The sequence below is a fragment of the Dermochelys coriacea genome, chromosome 1 (assembly GCF_009764565.3).
Source record: "Dermochelys coriacea isolate rDerCor1 chromosome 1, rDerCor1.pri.v4, whole genome shotgun sequence".
Classification (NCBI taxonomy): domain Eukaryota; kingdom Metazoa; phylum Chordata; order Testudines; family Dermochelyidae; genus Dermochelys; species Dermochelys coriacea.
Genome location: NC_050068.2, coordinates 199,132,641 through 199,152,043, shown reverse-complemented (window position 1 = coordinate 199,152,043; position 19,403 = coordinate 199,132,641). Strand labels below are relative to the sequence as shown.

The window sequence follows — 19,403 nt, the reverse complement described above, 5'->3', positions numbered from 1 at the left end:
ATAAATCAGACTCCTGAAAGAGTTTCAGTAGTCTGGAAAGATTGAGTGCCATTGCCTTACCTAAACCAATGTCTGTGAATTACTAACTCTTTAAAATAGCGCAAGTTTGTATATGAAGACAAAATCAGATTTGCAAAGCATCAGTTAACATCCCGTGTAGCTACCTCAGGCAGACAAGTGGGAGACCTCACTTAAGTCTGGATTCAGACTTTTCTGAGAATATCCAGTGGTAAAATGCAGGCTGCCTTCTGGCTCCACAGCAAGTCGACTAACTTCTTTTCCTGCAGCTATCGCATCTCTTGGCTGAACTGAAGACCATCCAAAGTCACTCGAAATCCCAGAAGAGGTAAGTGTGGTAATGCCTCTCTTTCTGGGGTGCATTTTTGTGGGCAGGAGGAAGAATGGGTAAGATGATCAGATACAAAAACCCCTCGGAAAGTGAAATGTGGACAGTATCACAACATTTCAAACTGTTGGCCGTGTGTGAAAGCGCGCAGAAAGCCAAAGAAGAGATTTGGAGGAGAGGAGACTTTGAACATGGTTGGGGAACTAGATGGATGTGAATTCAGGGTTAAAGCATGTGGAGAGTGTTTGAGGCGATCTGAAAACCAGATGGGCAATATTCTCCTGGGTATAATAGAATTATTTTGGTCATACCAAAGAATTTGGGAGAAGATACTTATAAAATTAAAAATTTTAATTTTTAAAAATTAAAAAAAAATTAATCATGGGATGGGGTAAATCTGTGCTTAAGGTCAGAATTTCCCAAACTTTTGAAAGCTGAGCCCCACTTCAGGAAAATGAAAACAATCCCACCCCACTTCAGCCTCGCTGTGTTGCTGAACTGCTACAAATCTTAACGTGCAAGTCTTTCATGGCCTTCCAGCCAGTCCGTCACACCTCCCAGGGAGACGTGTATCTCACTGTGGGAAATGGTGATTTAGGACGTGAGGCAAGGAGGTCTGGTGTGTGGGAGGACGCAAGACTGACATGGGGCGGGGCAGAATCTCTTTCAAATAAGCTATCTGATTCTCTCATGAGAGAGACCTCAGGGAGGAAGGAGCTCCCTGATCTATAATTTGTGGGAGATGATTTTCTTTTACATGAAGTGCCAGAGTGGGTATGGGTGGGAGATGGGAAGATTGATTCAGTTTAATCCCTAAGTGGTGCATGTAGGTGTTCAGATCCCACAGTGCTGCGTGCCTCCTAAGAACCTGATTAGAATAGAATGTAGGAACAATCATAACAGTTCTTCAGAAATATATATTTATATGCTGAGATTAGCACCTGTGCTTCTGAATACCCGACTGGTGCTCCGAAGAGCTGATATAAATCTCTAAATGCAGGATTTGGGCATCCTATTAAAAGGGTCACATATTTGAAAATACTGGAAAAACTCTTTGCAGTGGACTGTTCCAGAACCATTAATATTTGGTGCACGCTGGGGGGAAATCTCCAGACTATTCTGTGTCAGAACAGTCTTGTGGAAGGAGCTCTGACTGCAGTGAGAAACAGCTTGCTTAGTCTTCCTGCCTCAGAAGAAACACACTGTACTCAAATGGCCATTTGCTGGAGGTGAGATTGCCATTTAGTCACCCCTTGCTCTTTGGTCAGGTTGTTAGTAAAGAGGAATAGTCACTACCTGCTCCATCTGGAAACTGGTGCCTGATTTATTTATTTATTTATTTATTTATTTTTTGACAATTTGTGTGCAAAAAGCATACTCAGATGTATGAGGAAGAAATAGATTTGTGTATGCCGAAGTGCTTACTTGACTTCCAGGCACAACTGCCAGAATTGCACATGCAAATCAAGTGTCTGCTAGGTCTGATGATACAGTTCTGGATTTCTAGAATGCACAGCGGCCATCACTGCTCAGAATACCTCATCTCCATCTTGAATGTAAGCCACTTGTAGGATAAATTTCCAGACAAGATCAGATGAATCCAGAGTGTGCTTGTCTTGTAGGGAATACTGCAAAACTGCCTTCAAAAAAGCCTTTCCAGTGTAAGAATGACATGCAACAAGCACCTTTCTACCATTAAATCTCCCCCCCGCCCCCCCAAAACCAAATAAATCCAAAAACCTGACCTACCCTAAACAGAGTTTTGACCCCAAAAGGAAAGAGCCAGATTCCATGACGTCCCTCAAGGGACTTGGCTGTTGATTTTGGTGCGAAGCACTCCCATACTATGGTGACTGGCAGCAGTGTTAAACCCTAAGATAGAGAAGATAAACTGATTTAATTCACTCTTAATGTGTCGGGGGCAAGACACTACCATAGTAGGGTTGTTACAATATCTGATGCTTGTTTTGGACTCTCTGTTCTCTCTCTCCAGTGTCATTGTGTCTCAGTGGACTAGCATGTTGAAGATTGTGGCAGTGCACCTTGACCATCAAGGGCTGAAATATACTACAGTAGATGGCTCTGTCAATCCTAAACAAAGGATGGATTTGGTGGAAGAGTTCAACAACAATCCCAAAGGGCCTCGGGTATGAACTGGGATCAGGAAAGCTGTGTTCAATGCAGCTATTAATAGCTGGGGTAGTTACTTTTCTTTGATTGGATTTGTGGGCCAGATTCTATATCAGGCATCAAGATGTGTGTTCCTGGTGGGAGGGTGTAGGTGTAAAAGCCAGATGTCAGTAAACGGGAGCAGTTCTGGCACAGACACTATTTGGTGTTATGCTTGCTTTAATCTTCTATACTAAGAATGCCTGGCTCTCAGGCCAGTTAAAGGCTTGCTGGTACCCAATCATACCAAAGCCTCTGTTAACATTAAGCTGTATTGGCAAGATTGAGGGTGTGGGGGTTAGGCAATTCAGATCAGGCAGAAACTGTTCCTATCTTACCCCACTGCAGATTGATGACATAAAAGATGTATTGGGTCATACTCCTCCCATGATAGGATTGTTCCCTACAGCCTCTTCTCCAGCACATATGGTACTTCATGCAAAACCTCAGTTGTTCAGTCACCTACCACTGATTTATGGAAGGGAGAGGGGTATTAGGTTCACTTACAAACAGAGCCAAATGAACACTACAGTATTTATTAGACTTCACATGCCAACCCAAGTCTAAGGATAAGCATGCTAAGTCGGCAGGGGTGGGGGAGAATTCACACTTTACCTCTGTCTAAAATGGAGTGACCCAACTGAGACATTTGTAACTGGCTCATTCAGATTGGGCCAACATTTAGAAAAAATGTATCCAATGCCATGGCAGTTTGGAGATGAAGATTTCCATCTCATCTTTGACAGCTTCTGAAATTCTGTCTACTGGCACTTCAGCTGGCTGGGTAGTCGGAGTGCAGGTGGAACATTTCTCCGTGCACGGTTTTTTTTTCCTAAATGTTTTGGGGAGGTTTCTGCAATTCAAACTGGACTGGCTGTTCCCTCTAGAGTAAATCCCTCTAGAGTTCCCTCTAGAGTAAAGTAAGTGTTTGGAAGGGGCAAACACCACAGTGAATCTGATGACATTTTAACTAGTCTAAGGCCATGTCTGCACTACAGCCCTTACAGCAGCTGTGCTGCTGTAAGTTCTCCTGTGTAGCTGCTCTCTGCCAATGGGAGAGAGCTCTCCTGCTGGCATAATTAAATCACCTCCAACAAGCAGCGTTAGCTATGTCAGCAGGAGAGCGTCTCCCACTGACATAGCACTGTCCCCACTGGTGCTTTTGTCAGTGAAATGTATGTCAGTCAGGGGAATGTTTTTTCACACCCCTAATTGACAAACGTTTTACCCACAAAAGTGCTAGTAGAGACAGCCTTACTCATTGGAGGTTTGGGAGAGCCACAGGTTGATATCTGCAAAATGGATCTTTGCTCTTTCCAGTTTGTAACCTCAAACCAAGAGGCATTGGGTCCCCTGCTGGTGGAGATGTTAAAGCAGTGCAGGATACCAGCTTTCCTCAAACAAGCAGTTATTAGGTCCCGCAATCTAGCAGTCATCTCTTGATCTCTATCATCTGTGAACTGTTAGTGTCTTCAGTGAGATGAGTTAGAGGGGGTATTGATCGATTTCCTAGTGCACAGGAGATCCACACTGCCAAAACTCACAAAATGGATGGTAACTGAACTTCCTTCACACTTAGAGGTCATCCCTCCCAGTCAGGAGAAATATAGTGATGAATGGGGGAAGCCTGCCCTACTGTTGTCCAGGCTGTACAGTCTTCAAGATAGGTTCAGTCTCCAAGGTTGTCAATCCAATTTCTGGTGTACTAAACATACACAGACAAAGCAGTCGGTATAATCTTTGTCTTGAACCAAAATCTAGATTAAATGGGGCATTAACTTGTTTGTGAATGGACCCCTTAAAGCAGAGAGATTATTTTACCTTTATATTTGCACTGGTGCCACCCCTATTGGAATACTGTATCCAGTTCTGTTGCCCACAGTTCAAGAAGGAAGTTGATAAGTTGGAGAGAAGAGCCACAAAATTATTGAAGGATTAGAAAACATGTTTTATAGTGATAAACTCAAAGATCTCAATCTATTTAATTTAGTTTAACAAAAAGAAGGTTAAGGGGTGACTTGATTATATTTTATAAGTATCTACATGGGGAACAAATATTTAATGGACCCTTCAATGTAGGAGAAAAAGGTATAACAGGATCCAATGGCTGGAAGTTGAAGCTAGACAAATTCAGACCGGAAATAAGGTGTAAATTTTGAACAGTGAGAGTAATTAATCATTGGAACAATTTACCAAGGGTTGTGGTGGATTCTCCATCACTGACCATTTTTAAATCAAGATTGGATGTTTTTCTAAAAGATCTGCTCTAGGAATTATTTTGGGGACGTTCAATGGCCTGTGTTATACTGGAGGAGATGATCACAATGTTCTCTTCTGGCCTTGGAATAGATGAATCTATGAAAGTAACCTGTCTTTCTGTCTTATTATTCTTTGTTGAAGGTGATGTTGATCTCGCTCCTGGCTGGAGGCGTTGGCCTTAACTTAACTGGAGGAAACCACCTCTTCCTTCTTGACATGCACTGGTAAAGTGAGATGGAAACTTTGAGGGTAGACTGGCTCTTTACTTCAGCATGGGTAACATGAGTGCTTACAAATTGCATGAGAGAAGGATGTATCTGGTTGAATGGTAGAACACATGGTCCTACTTTTCCATCCCTGAAATTACTTGCCTGTCAAGGCAAAATGTTTTTAAAATGAAACTTTCAAGAATAATCCAACTCATGGCCAGTCTGACACCCACTACTGTGAAAAATGGCAGCAAAGCTCCACTTGGTAGCTAAAACAAACTATTAAAATGGATAAGAACAATACAGAGGATAAATGCTTAGTCTTTACCATGGAAACGATTAGAGAGGTGCCTACCCCAGAAGTAATCTGTTCTGAAAATAAAAAATATCTGAGGCTGGGGGGCTTGTTTTGGAACAAATTGATAAGTGATAGATTTAGAAAGCAGCCAGTCACCATGACTGGAGAGCATACCTCCAAGAGCGCTGTAGGAATGTGAGAATGGAGGATTGGAGCTACTAACGAAAATATGCCATCTTTCATATAGATCAGCTGCTTATATTGCAGGACTGTAGGGGAGCAGTCATTCTAAACTGTTAGTAGAATTATGGTTTGTATGATGGTAGTGCCCAAAGGCCCCAGTCATAAATCAGGGCTCCATTGTGTTAGCTGCTTTATAAATACAAGAGAGATGATCCTTGCCTAAGACTAGAGAAGACTTTTAAGGAACTTCGAAGAGATCTAATGAAGTGAAGTGAATGGTGACTCAATGGTAGATGAAAACTAATACTGACAAGTGCGAGGTAACATGCATTGGTACCAATAATTTGAACGATTCAGTCTTGTTGCAGGGTTCCAAAGTTGCTAACTGCTTGGGGGGAAAAGAACTAAGCTTGCCACATTGACATTTAATGAAAGTATGCAGCCAAATGTTAGGATGTATAAGGAGTAGAATGCAGAGCAACCCTAGGAATATTAAGTCTATTATGGAAGTCAGTGGTTCACCTTCCTCTGGAAGACTGTTCAGTTCTGTCCATCCCATCTCCAAAAAAAAAAAAAAAAAAGTGGGGGCTGGGGGATAGAGAAGAAATAGATGGGTTTCCGAGATAATTTACAGACTATGATGATGACAGTAGATACCTAGAGATAAAATAATTAGCGGCATAGAGAAAATCTTGTGTGGGGAGAGACTGGAAGGATTTGCACTCTTCAGTTTAGAGGGAAGAATGAGAGTGGATGCAGTAGAGAGAATCAAAACAAAGAATGGTATAGAGAAGGTAAATCAGCCTGTCCCATCTTACCCTCTCTCATAATACAAGAACAAAGGAGCAGTCAATGCAATTGAAAGACATTATATTTAAAAAAAACAAAAAAAAAACAGCCCCTTTTAATCTTCAGGATATAAGCCAACTACTAAGCAATAGGGGTAAGGAAGACCTTTCTGTCATAGGCAGGTTATATTTTAACTGTCCACTAGAGTTGGTCAAACAGAGGGATAAGTTTTTCATTAAAATATTATTGAAAAAATTGTCCCTTTTTTATATATATTAAAAAAAATCAAGATTTATAAATTTATAACCAGCCTTATTATTTATTATGCAATTTCTTGCACCTTCCTTTGAAGCACTTGGTACTGGCCATGGTCAGACAGAAAAACGTGACTAGATGGACCACTGGTCTGGTTTCTGGTCTAGCAATTCCTGTGTGTAATGCAAGCAGCAGTGGGGAAGGTGGTAGACCTTCAGCAGGGGCCCAGGGAGAATCTGATTTGCTGTGCATTGTCTGGTATTCAGAACAGTAAGGGAGCTTGGGAGGAGATCAGGTTCTTGTATAGAGGGAATAAGAAGCATAATAGGGAGGGGGACACATTAGCTGAGGATAAGGACGTGTCTTCATTGTTTCTAAGATTAACAAGCCACTAGACTGTCTGAGCAGTTTTCTTACCTTGCAGGAATCCTGCACTTGAAGACCAGGCGTGTGACCGCATATATCGGGTGGGGCAGAAGAATGATGTGGTGATACACAGGTCAGGGTCAGCTGTTCTAAACTCCTGAGTTAGCAGTGCACGTGACAGGCAGCAGCCTTAGAAAGCTTGGCTTCCATGAGGGGTGAGATGGGCTTGCTTTGATGTTTGTTTCTGAACTTCAGGGCTGTGCACAAGATAGAGAGGCCGTGTCATATGATTGTTTCTGGAATTTGCCTCCTGATTGCTGATCTGAAATTGATTTTCAACAAGTCAAAGCCCAATAGCCCAAAGCTCTTCCCCTTAATAGCTTGATGAATGCCTTGAGTCTCTCTCCACTGCTGAGTGCAATTCAGCCACCAGCCCGTTTGCTTTCATCAAGACATTCATTATAAGGACAAACAAATATAGTTCCATGTGTTTAATATGGTCTTCAAACTCTTGATTCCATATGGAGCCCTCTACTTTTGGAAACCCTTAATATCAATAAGAACGATGACTCAAGGAGGGATTGGTCAGGGACTCAGATTTCTTTCCTTATAATTAAAAAATTAAGTTTCAGATTACAAACCTATAAACGTTAGTAGGATAAATGGTGGTGGCTGCAGTGTGAGTCTGACATTGTTGGATGACGGGTGCTATAAAAATGATTTGCTCCCCTTTTCTTGAAAACTAGGCGAGTCACTGGAAGTTGAAAGGGGGTGGAAGCCTGAAATGCTGATGTTTCCAGAAATTAGGACGATGTTGTGCTTTGTGTTTTAGGTTTGTCTGTGAGGAGACAGTGGAAGAAAAGATTTCACAGCTCCAAACCAAGAAGAAAGATCTGGCTCAACAAGTGCTGTCGGGCACAGGAGACTCCGTCACCAAACTCACCCTGGCTGACCTCAAAATTCTCTTTGGCATCTAACTGCCTCTTACAGCAAAGAGCTTGGACACGATCCAGTGCCTGGAGGAAACCAGAGAGTTTTCATCAAAGGGCCTATATTTAAAGTAGCTAGTTCTTATGGGAGCAATAACTAGAATTGTTATAAAAACTGCTCCAGGAGGAGAAGCTACTGGATTTTTGAATTGTTTTGCATTCAAGTTAGAAGCAGTACACAGTAAAAAGCTAATAAAACTATACATAAATTGTTTTAATACTTCTGAGTCAAACTGATTCTCTTTAACTACAGTAACTCCTCACTTAAAGTTGTCCCGGTTAACAAACGTTGCTGATCAATTAGAGAACATGCTCGTTTAAAGTTGCGCAATGCTCCCTTATGTCGTCGTTTGGCAGCCGCCTGCTTTGTCCGTTGCAGCAAGCTGGTGGGGGCTTAGGGGAGCGGGGAGCTGATAGGGGGACTGCCAGCCCACCCTGGTTCTAAGTTCTCTGGGTGGCAGCCACCCAGCAGGTTATCAATTGCCGGCAGTTCAGCTGTCCCTCCCCGCATTGCCATGTGCTGCTCCTGCCTTCTGCCTTGGAGCTGCTCCCCGGAGCCTCCTGCTTGCTGTGGGTGGGTGGGGTGGGGAATGTCAGGATGTCCCCTTCCCCCCCTGCTCCTGCACCCCATTTACCGCATCTTCCATAGAGCAGGGGTGGCTCAGGATAGAGGGAGCTTCCTGGCAGCAGGTGCTATCTCAGCTTGCTGATCTACTTAACAAGGCAGTGTACTTAAAGGGGCAATATGCCACGCACACACCCCGCCCCCCCCCAGTGTCTCTGTCTGCCGTGCTGTCTTCCCTCCCTCCATTTGTGCTGCCTTGTAGAGTGTGAGGCTACATTAACAACAATGAGTTGACCCTTGAGGACTCAGCCAATTGCTAGTTCATCATTTAGCAGTAAGGCATTCCCTAGGTAATATTCCACCCTCTGACTTCACCATCTCAACCAAGCTTCACAAACATCATCGCTGTGTACCAGTATTAAATTGTTTAAAACTTGTACTGTGTGTGTGTGTAAATATTCTTTTGTCTGGAGAAAAAAATTTCCCTTGAACCTAACCCCCCCCATTTACATTAATTCTTATGGGGAAATTGATTAGCTTAACATCATTTTGCTTAAAGTCGCAATTTTCAGGATCATAACTACACTGTTAAGCGGGGAATTACTGTATCGAGAAATGTGTTTAAATGCTCAGCTTCCCCCCCAAAAATAGGACTAAAGAAGATTTTCTTTTTCCCCTTATTTGAATGAGAGAGAACTTGAGAGCAAATGGGACAGAAGAAGAGGGGAGCAAAAAGGAAAAGTGTGTGAGGTAGGAAAGAGCAAGAGGGTGGAGAAGAGGATGGGATGAATGGGAAGGAAGGAAATATGTTGTTTTTCAGAGAGAAATACCAAAAGGGAAAATGATAGAAATGGGTAGAATGGATCAAAAATGGAAGGAGAGGAGGGGAATAAAGCAATAGAAGAAATAAGTTTTAAAAAAACAATTTTTAGCTTAACAAATTTTATTTATATTCCTTTGTACTTCTCAAGCAGCTGTTTTATATCTAAGTGAGAGGTAGCTTCTCCTTCCTGCTAAAACACAATACATGTAAGTTGCAGGTGGCAGGAATTTTACCCCTTCCTTGGGTTTGTTATACTCATAAAAAGAAATCAAAATGAAATGCATACTCCAGACCAGGCCTTCTCCCCAGGCTTGGATTCTTGCAGGGTTCCTCCCTGAGGACTGATCAGCCTACATCCTAGGTCCTTCCCACTTTATAGTAGATGTAGTAATAAGCTACTTTCAATAAAGTATGTTTGCTGTCTGTTTTCTACTAGGATGTCATCTGCTAAATAGGGTTTTCAGGCAAACACTCCCAGCTTGTTATACTTGTTCTTCCTCTCCCACTCCCAAAGCCATGCACACAGCATACACTTCGATTTCCTCTCCACTGCACGTTTCCTTTGGGATTCAATTTCCAAAGATGCCTGCAGCCATCACTGCCACTTCTCGACAGGTGCCCTTACAGACTGAAGAATTCAGGAGATTTTTGTCTCCACTTTTACCAGAGACATAGTTTATTTCTCATACCATGTAATAAGGGTGTAATGCACAGGAGTGCTGGTATGAAACTGGGATTTCATTTCCTGTTCACACTCATCTCATATGGATGGGTCAAAGTGCTAAAAGATGAATACCGTCTCACATGAGAGTAGGCAATATCTATTGTCTCTAATGATCTCTGTTAGAAGCTGTGCCATTTCTGGAGTGTGTAGGTTGGCTTTGGCTCAAGTCCTTCTCTAGACCCTCAGATTTCTAGAGGATCAGCCTGTAGAATCCTCAGAACCTATGAGGTACTAGAAAAGACTACCTCCACACCTGTTCCCATATAATATGAGATTTGCAAAAAATTGCAGAGTTATTCCATCACACCCCAGAGCTAGAGAGGGGAAGGAGAGCTCAGTGGTGTGAGCATTGGCCTCCAAACCCAGGGTTGTGAGTTCAATCCTTGAGGGGGCCATTTACAGATCTGGGGTAAAAATTGGGGATTGGTCCTGCTTTGAGCAGGGGATTGGACTAAATGACCTCCTGAGGTCCCTTCCAACCCTGATATTCTATGATGGGAGCAAACACTTGTCAGTATTCACACACATTGACTGTGTGCCCATAGCTCCACTGATAGGGGAAGAGCTCTGACCTGTCTGTAGAATGGATGAGGGGTCGCTGTAGATTTAGAAATGTGCAAATGGCTTTATGACCCCTCCTTGTATAAAGATCCCTAAATCCCCTATAAGGAGCACAACACATCTCTTGTTTGACTTTTTCAGAGTCTTCAGGGAAATTTTTTCTATTTTTAAAATTACAAATGCTCTCCAGCAAAATGGGGAAAAAGGGATTAAAATCACAGAAACTTGGAAAGTCTGATTCTATTCCTGCCAATATAGGGTCACAATGGTGTATTCTCCAGGGTGAACTAAAAATGTCCCATCAGGGAGGTTCCATCCCTTTCCCTGGAGAGGGTATTAACTAGTCTAACTGGCCTCTCCTTTTAAAGGGACATTTCTGGATATACACACTATGCATTCTTTTGTTACACTGTATCCTGTTTGGATTGTCTGTTACCTTAACTGGGCTATTCTAAACACAGTGTGTGACGGCCCAGGGTGTACCTTGCTGGAAGCCTTGCAGGGCCTGAGCAGATCCTGCCACATCCCTCCTCTTTGAGGCCCCCTGCTGGAAGCCTTGCAGTCCTGCCATACCCCTCCTCAGAAAAAGGAGCAGTGAAGGTGGGTCCTTCAGGCCTGCCTAGAAAGGCTGCACGGAAGCAGGCTTAGGTAGAAGGAGCTGCTGGGCCTGAGCAGATCAGTTCCTGGCAGGGACCAGAAGAGTGAGGAAGGTGCTCCTTGCTGGAGCTCAAGGGATAACCAGAAGATGGGTCCTGGTGATGCTGGCATTCTGTGAGGAAGAACTTTAGCCCTGAGGTAAGAGTGAAGAGGAAGGGGCTATGTGGGAAGTGGCTCAGGGAATGCAGAAGCAGCAACAGAGTTAAAGGAAGCAGCACAGGCTAATATTTGTAGGGTCCCGGGGTGGGGACCCAGAATACTGAGCAGGCTCAGGTCCCTCCACCAGCCACTGGCAGGGTGGGCTAAGCGCCAAGAAGGGAATAAGACTTGTTTAGAGGCCCAAGTGCAGGCAGGACTTAAAGAATCTCTAGGGGGAATCTGGGGGCAGCGATCTAACCAGGGCAGACACAGACTTAAAGCTAGCCCCAAAGGGGCTGAGGCTTGAGCCTAGAGACTGGACTAAAGACAGTAACAAGGGCACAGGGACAGGCCCTTTTGGGCCTTTTACACCTTCATGTGTCTTGTTTATCCTATGTGTGAGTTAGGCAGGTCTTCAGTGGCTCAACCCTCCAGCTGACAAGGTTAGCAACTGGCAGGGGGAGTCATGAGCAGAAAGAGAGTGCAAGTTCACATCCAACTAACAGAAGGCGCCCAAGAGAGGTAAGTGCACCGCATCACGCAGTGTAAGAACGATATAAGTGCAGTATAATTCTAGTTATTTGTATCAAAGTGTATCTTTTCCTATTAGACATGTCAGGTCCTCACCTTCTCTTTGATAGAGGGCTCTGGCAAGTTTTTGGAAGAACAGAATGTGATGCCACATTAGGTGAAAAAAGCCTTCAGGTGCAGTCAGAGCTATGGTTGATATCTGTAGTTATCTTTTCCAAGATACCAAAGTCCTCCAGGAACAAGAGACTTGAGAATGTGATATTTCTTTATATTTCAGGTTAAAAAACAAGCAGGCAAAAGAAGCAGCCTTTGAATATCATTAAAGGAGCGGTAAAGCGTAAATAATGTTTGATGGGATTTGGCAATAAAGATCAAATATTAACTTTTTAGATTATTTCCTCAGTAATGGTCATAATAAAACAGGTTTTTGTGTTAGAGGCACAAAGGGTAGGAGCAAGATATTTATTTTCTAAAACTGTCACTAACACAAATGTCAGTCCATCTATAGGAGCCCTGGTGTTATCTAGATATTTTAATGAACAGGAGTGGAAAAATTATGAATGTGACCTTGCTTTCAATTTTTTACTATTACTTATAAAACAAAAGGCTGAATTAACTTCAGGTTTGAAATGCTCTGAGGGATGTGTTCAATTTTCTATCTACATTGTCAATAAGTGATCTCCTTCTGATAAAAATAAAAATAAATAAAATAAAAATTCTGATAATACTCCTCTGGAATCTTTTTCTGCAGTTAAGTAGAAATAATACAGAACACACTAGTCCATGCCAGGGCCACAATCACTAAAGGTCTTATGTAAACATTTCAAATCAGTACCAAATCTTATAGGAAATAAGAATTTGCAGGTGGAGATGACCAAATATGTGCCAGGAAGTGACTGGTTACTGTGTTTGAAGGATGAACTGAATCGCTGTTGCTCTGAATAGCAGAAAGTAGTCAATCTAGCCTAAAGAAGAAGTGCTTCCTAATTTCATTGAATGTTTCACATCCAAAGTATCTAAGTCCTGTGAGCTATAATCATGCCTGTAGGGTAGGGCAGTCAGCATGCCTGTATCTGTATCTGAGTGACAAAACCAACCCTAGTATCTTCCATACTAGGAACCCACAATAAACTGTCTTATGTTCATAAAGCGATACACATATACATTGTATGTTACTCCGGAAGACATATGGAAATGTGTGAGAGGAGAAGGCAGCAAGGTGGCAGCAGCACCCAGAAATCTGCCCTGCTAGAATTTACTCCTGAGGGAGGGTGCTTAGAAAAAAGTACAGAGATCATTCAGGAGCCTAAATGCTAAGAAAACTATAATTATCATGAACCGATTAAACATTTCCACCTGTAGAGCTGTCTTTTTTTTCACAGTTGTCAGGATGGCCGAGCGGTCTAAGGCGCTGCGTTCAGGTCGCAGTCTCCTCTGGAGGCGTGGGTTCGAATCCCACTTCTGACAGGATCATTCTCTTTTTCTTGAATTTGCTCTCTGAAGCAAAAATTTCAATTTATTCTAAGGTTTCAAATATTTTGACTATAGATTCTCTTTTTCTTGAATTTGCTCTCTGAAGCAAAAATCTCAATGTATTCTAAGGTTTCAAATATTTTGACTTTAGAAATCTGTCCCTCTAGAAATGCGATTTAATATTTTCCTCCACATTCTTTAAAATCTGCACATCAAGAGTCTTTGGCTGAAGGAACCTAGTTGGTGTAAAATAAGAAAAGTTGAAAAAGAGACAGAACTTTACTTCTACTTGTCTAGTCAACCTGAGCCAAGCAGGTGAGGTAGAATTTTAGGTTTCCCTAGCTCTCAGTTGGCGTTTTTATAACAGCAAAACTAGTAACTGTCTTCCTACAATGGCCAGTAAGGGTGTAGCTGGGCCACAGCTGAACCACTAGTATAGACAAAAAGAAAAGGAGTACTTGTGCACCTTAGAGACTAACACATTTATTTGAGCATAAGCTTTCGCGAGCTACAGATCACTTCATCGGATGCATTCAGTGCATCCAATGAAGTGAGCTGTAGCTCACGAAAGCTTATGCTCAAATAAATGTGTTAGTCTCTAAGGTGCCACAAGTACTCCTTTTCTTTTTGCGAATACAGACTAACACGGGTGCTACTCGGAAACCTGTCATAGTGCAGACAGTGCCCTGGGATTTTCACCAGTGACTCAGGCAAATCTGCTCATTGCTACCTATGTTGACCATTGGTACATCGATGGGCTGAACTATAGGTTCTCATTTTGCAAGGGCAGCTAAAGATGGTAGGACCAGCATGGAGAAAGTTGTCTCTGAGGGTATGTCTACCCAGCAGTCAGGAGGTGCAATTGCAGATCAGGTAAGTATGCCCGAACTAGCTTCTCAAATAACAGCAAATAGCAGTGCAGCCCTGGCAGCAGGGTTGTACTTGGAAGGGCAGCTTGTGCTAAATGTGTGATTTCTGCATTAAGGGTGGCTTGGGTGAAGTACTTCCTTAGGTATGTTTTAATCCTCCTGCCTATTAATTTCAGGGGGCCGCCCTGGGTTCTTGTGTTATGTGAAGTGAAAAATAACCCTTCCTGATTCACTTTCTCCTCGCCGTTCATGATTTAATAAAATAACAGAAAAGCCGCCGCAGATGGCATTGGGACACGACTCCTCATGCCAAGCAAACGTACCAGAAACCGCATTGCCCTCTTGAGAGCCGCCTATGGACGCGACGGGAGCGGGTGGGCGCACTCGAGTAGTTGTAGGGTGGCGCGAGGAGTGACCCCGTCGAGGGTTTCATCCCTGGACGCGTTTTGCATTATCCGGTTCCAGCAGGAAAGAAAATTCCATTTGCTTTTCATTTTGGAAAGCCCCAAACACAATTTCAGTCTCCTAGGTTCACAATCCGAGCTTCACCTCACATGCCTGTCTCGCCTGGTGCTTTAAGCTATGTATAGCCCGCTACGGAAGGAGGCAATAGGCACCGCTGGGCACGCCCCTGCTGCTGCCTTAAGGACAAAGCAAACCTTTGGCTAGGAGTCTAGATCGGAGAAACGTTAGCTCAGGAACTTTTGGCTGGTGCACAAATGATCATCAAGCGGTGAAAAAGCTCTTCGGTGTTTCGTTCTCTGGTTGCAGCTCAGGGTTTTGCTTGAGTGCCAGCGAACACCTGACTCTCCCAGCCGGGGTCAGGCCTGAAACCAGTGAAGTGAAGCAGCTCCCCGCTGTTGCTTTGCCTTTCCATTGATGAGAACAGCAGGCTGTGAGTGGGGCGAGTCTCAGCAGTCAGGGGCTGAGCCTTGCCTTTGTGCTTGTAGGGGGTTCTCCAGGCATTTGCAGACCAGAGGAAAAGAAGCAAGCTGGGGAACTGCTGCAGTTTGAACCCAAAATCTCCCGTTTATTAGACAGACCATTTAACCAGCTAAGCCAGAGTGCCTAGTGCTGACTATAGGGGCCACTAATTCCGATGGCCAAAGGATAAAAGCTGCTGAGCCCAAGACATTTACTGGTCTTTGCACGTGGCTTTTAATTCTCCCTGCCCTTCCAGTAACTCCTCATTCTGTCTGCAAATGCCATTTCTGGGCCGCAGAGCTGAGCTGAGGGGCAGGCAGGGGTTTTAAACCCCTAAGCCGCGAGGCGGGTGGGGTGATGGCTGCAAAGCAGCCAAAAGGGGAAAAAAAGGTGACATTGTTAAAGGAGAAAATCGGACAGAGAACTCAGGCTGCCAGCCGCCCCAGGGACTCGAAAGGCTGAATCCGAGGAGTTATACTTTCTACGAGCGCCTTGGGGATTCCCGGCGGAGCTCAGAACCTGCATGCAGCATCTGTTCTAGTGCCTCACATTCTTGCTTTTGTTTTCCATTGAATTTGTGGGCTTCCCTTTGCCATCTTTGGAGAGGTTAAATTAACACAATCCTCCCAACAGAGCTTCTCGCCAGGACTCTTTATTTTAGAGAGAAATTTTGTTGGTGTCATGAATGATACATTTATCATGAGGGTTTTGAGACGGGATCTAGAACCGCTTACTTCTGTGTCAAGGGCTGGAGGACATACAGCTACCGGTAGGAAAAATGGAATTCACTAAAGACTTGCCGTAGTCGGCAGGATTCGAACCTGCGCGGGGAGACCCCAATGGATTTCTAGTCCATCGCCTTAACCACTCGGCCACGACTACTTACTATGGAGAGTTAATGGGTTCTTTCTAGGTGATTAGCAGGCAATCTAAGGGCTAAATCCTAGTATTTTGGCCCCACCCCCAGGCTGTGTTACCCTACGAACATTGATGAAAATGCATCCGATGAAGTGAGCTGTAGCTCACGAAAGCTTATGCTCTAATAAATTTGTTAGTCTCTAAGGGGCCACAAGTACTGCTTTTCTTCGTACGAACGTTAAATGTCCTGCATTCTAAACACCCTGCACTAAGCTTTTCTCACAAACCCTTACAAGAAAATTGGGCCAGCTCCCGGTGTCAACCACCATTACTGTCCCCCAGCACTGTTGGTAACTAATTGCGCTCACTCAAGGCGTGTGGGCGTTCGTTTATTGCCTCACAAACATGGTCTCCAAAGCGTTATTTAAATGTTTGACGTTTCATAAGATGACCCAGAAAATCCCCACCTGAGGGCACAGATCCTTCAACCTTTGTCCTGGGGGAACGTGCCTGAGTCAGTGCTACTCTCCTGAACTACACACAGGGGAAGGCTGTCCATACGGCTGGCCGGTTAGCTCAGTTGGTTAGAGCGTGGTGCTAATAACGCCAAGGTCGCGGGTTCGAGCCCCGTACGGGCCACAGCTTTTGCGCTTCGGACGGAAGGAAGGCGAGCCTTTGCCTTTACCTTTGGCGACGGGAGGAAACAAGCATCTGCAGCGAACGAAAAGGCCGAAGGCAAACGTCTGCCCTCGCAAGTCAGCTCGATGCTATGGCTAAGCGGAGGAAGGCGTGAAAGCAGGAGCGAGAGCGCTCGCTCTGATCCCGTCTGGCCCCGCGGGAGGAGTTAGGAGTTCCCTGAAGCAGGCTCCGCTCTGGAAATCGTTCACCGACTTTCGCTCCCAGCAGCGTTTAGCCCCCAAAATCAACACTGCCTCTGCCAGCCGCGACTGGGACTCGGAGGGGAGAGGGGGTCACTGCACCTCCCGCGGGCTCCGGCAACACAGCCAGGGACCCTCCAGGTGTAGCGACGGGAAGGGGCTGAGCTGGCACCGCACATGCTGCCCTAGACCCTTCGTGAGCTGCGGCGCGGGCACGGCCAGGCCGGGGGGGCTGTAAGGGCAGCAGAGCGGGGAAAGGAGCCTTTACAGCGGCGTCTTGCAGCTCAAACGGCCGACGGTTCGGTTTGGCCTTTTCGTTCGCTGCAGATGCTTGTTTCCTCCCGTCGCCAAAGGTAAAGGCAAAGGCTCGCCTTCCTTCCGTCCGAAGCGCAAAAGCTGTGGCCCGTACGGGGCTCGAACCCGCGACCTTGGCGTTATTAGCACCACGCTCTAACCAACTGAGCTAACCGGCCAGCCATAGCAAGCGCGCTGTAGCTTTCCGCTGTGAAGAGCGCCACGCTAGCCCGGCGGCCTCGTCCTGCGGCATCACTTCGTCCCGCCAAAGCCGCTCTGTTAACCCTTTGAGGACAGGCTTTTGGCGGGAGAAGCAGACCTGCCCGCACAAGGGACAAGAGCTCGGCGCTCGGGGCTGATGGCAGGGGGGCGCGAGCTCCGAGCTCCACGCATAGCGGCTCCCAGGCGACCTCGCTTTTGAAAAGCTCCTCCTTGATTGGCTCCGAAAGCGCGCACGTCGGGTGTCTCCCGCGGGGTGCTTCTGGCCGACTGCTCTACGAAACGCCCTCCGGCGGAGCCCGGAGCACGACAGCCTGCGCCCGGCTCATGCCTTCCAGGCACGGGGCCCCAAGCCGGCCGGGCTTTCCGAAGAGCCGGGCGCTGACGTGTCGCGTGGGCGCCAGGGAGCCTGGAACGCCGGCAACGGGAAGGAGCGGAGCTCGCCCGAGCGCCTTTGCGAGGCGAGACGCCTGCACCCTGCAAGCAAGCGCAGCCTTGAGGCGGGGGGAGCGGACGGCTGCAGAGCGGGGAAAGGGGTCTCGTCACACGGTGCAGAGGCACAAACGGCATCCCTCCGAGTTGGCTAAAAGTAGCCGCTTCTACCAGGCCAATATGGCCTTTTGGCTCCCCGTCCGAACTTGCGACCACCTAGTCCGGGGCTATTGAATCCGGAGGGGTGGGGGTCAACGGCCACAATTTGCTGCCTCCTTGCCCACTTGCCATTTGATTTATTTGCCTATTGAGGCACGCCGCCTCATTGTGTGTGCGAATATGTATAAAGGGAGGTGAGCCTTGGGGGTACGAAGGGCAGACGTGATCCCAATGCGATACCATAGTGGCCCATTTCATTTGCAACTGATGTGTTTGATTATTGAGGTCCGCTGTCTAATTCTCTGTGCGAAGGGAGGTGAGACGCTGGGGTACAGCGCCCAGACCACACCCAGTCAAAGGGCTACTTCCCATGGTAGCAAATTGTGCCAAAAATGACCCCCAATCGATCAGTACTTGCTACCCGGGATGCTGCCCCCCCTCCAGTGAGAGCGAATTCGGAGGTTTGGGAGGACTTGGCAGAATTTGCTACCTCCCTTGCTAATTTCCGATTGCTATATTTGATGATTATTCAGGAGCGCGGTCTCATGTTGTGTGTGAGTATGTGTAAAGGGAGGTGAGACTTTTTCATCCCAGTCAACCCGCATGCCAACCCCTGCACTGGGAGAAATCTCCAGGGAGCTATTACATCCTCCTTTTTGCTGCCAGAGGCATCAAGAGCCTGATTAAGTGGATAAAGTCTCTTCCAGGGTGGCCTTAAAGCAACTGTATTCCACGACAGAAACCCGCTTTTGAAATCCTGATGATGAAGGAAATGCCATTATACCCCAAACCCCTCTATTGGCAAGCACAGCAGATGGCTCATCCCATGGGGTAACTATTACCCTGAGCTGAGCTCCCTGCAAAACTGAGCCCACCCATACTGTCCCCTTTGTGTTGTCACACCGGTGTCTTACCACACAAACTTCTCAATGCCCCCTTCCCCTCCCACTGTATCACTGACACAGGGACATTGAGGAAAGTCCCCGTCTTGCTCCTAACAGGCCCTACTGCGGTGTGTCCGGCACTTGGAAACTCCACTTCCTTGCCCCTGCTGCTGAGCGTTCCATGGGATATCGACATGCTAAAGTTGTTTGTAAGTCTGCTCACCTCCTAGCCCCCTCCACATGTCAGGGTGTGTCATGTTCCACATTGCGCGAAGGAATAAAGTAAATAAGAAAAAAACAGGACCAATGAAGAGGCTTGTGCTTAACTTAGGGTGCTGCTGTTGTTAGACGGAAAGTTGTTAAGACTGGTGAAAGAGCAAGGAGTGCTGTTGCATAGCGTGGATTATATACAGTGACATGGGCAAAGCAGGTCTCTTGGAATGAACACAAATTCAAAAAACAATCTCATTCCTCCTGAGTCCAGTGGTAAGAAACTATAATATTAGCAGCTGTACCTCATCATATAGACTGGTGCGGTGGGAGGGGCTCTG

The 19,403-nt window shown here is 45.7% G+C and overlaps 1 protein-coding gene and 4 non-coding genes across 9 annotated transcripts in view; 3 read left to right on the top strand and 2 right to left on the bottom strand.

The window, feature by feature from the left end:
* TTF2 (transcription termination factor 2) overlaps positions 1-8,083 on the top strand; it is a 37,412-nt gene extending 29,329 nt beyond the window's left edge. For all 5 annotated transcript variants that reach the window (XM_038422319.2, XM_038422326.2, XM_038422293.2 and 2 more), the window contains 5 exons: positions 288-346; positions 2,340-2,493; positions 4,916-4,998; positions 6,933-7,007; positions 7,707-8,083. In XM_038422319.2, the coding sequence (XP_038278247.1) occupies positions 288-346; positions 2,340-2,493; positions 4,916-4,998; positions 6,933-7,007; positions 7,707-7,851 (516 nt within the window). In that variant the 3' untranslated portion in view covers positions 7,852-8,083. The remainder of the gene's footprint in view (positions 1-287; positions 347-2,339; positions 2,494-4,915; positions 4,999-6,932; positions 7,008-7,706) is intronic.
* Positions 8,084-13,246: 5,163 nt separating this feature from the next.
* TRNAL-CAG lies at positions 13,247-13,329 on the top strand. The gene has a single exon. It is a non-coding gene; the product is annotated as a tRNA-Leu (tRNA).
* A 2,599-nt stretch (positions 13,330-15,928) lies between these two features.
* Positions 15,929-16,010, bottom strand: TRNAS-AGA. The gene has a single exon. It is a non-coding gene; the product is annotated as a tRNA-Ser (tRNA).
* Positions 16,011-16,551: 541 nt separating this feature from the next.
* Positions 16,552-16,625, top strand: TRNAI-AAU. The gene has a single exon. It is a non-coding gene; the product is annotated as a tRNA-Ile (tRNA).
* A 638-nt stretch (positions 16,626-17,263) lies between these two features.
* TRNAI-AAU lies at positions 17,264-17,337 on the bottom strand. Its single transcript has one exon. It is a non-coding gene; the product is annotated as a tRNA-Ile (tRNA).
* Positions 17,338-19,403: the final 2,066 nt, after the last annotated feature.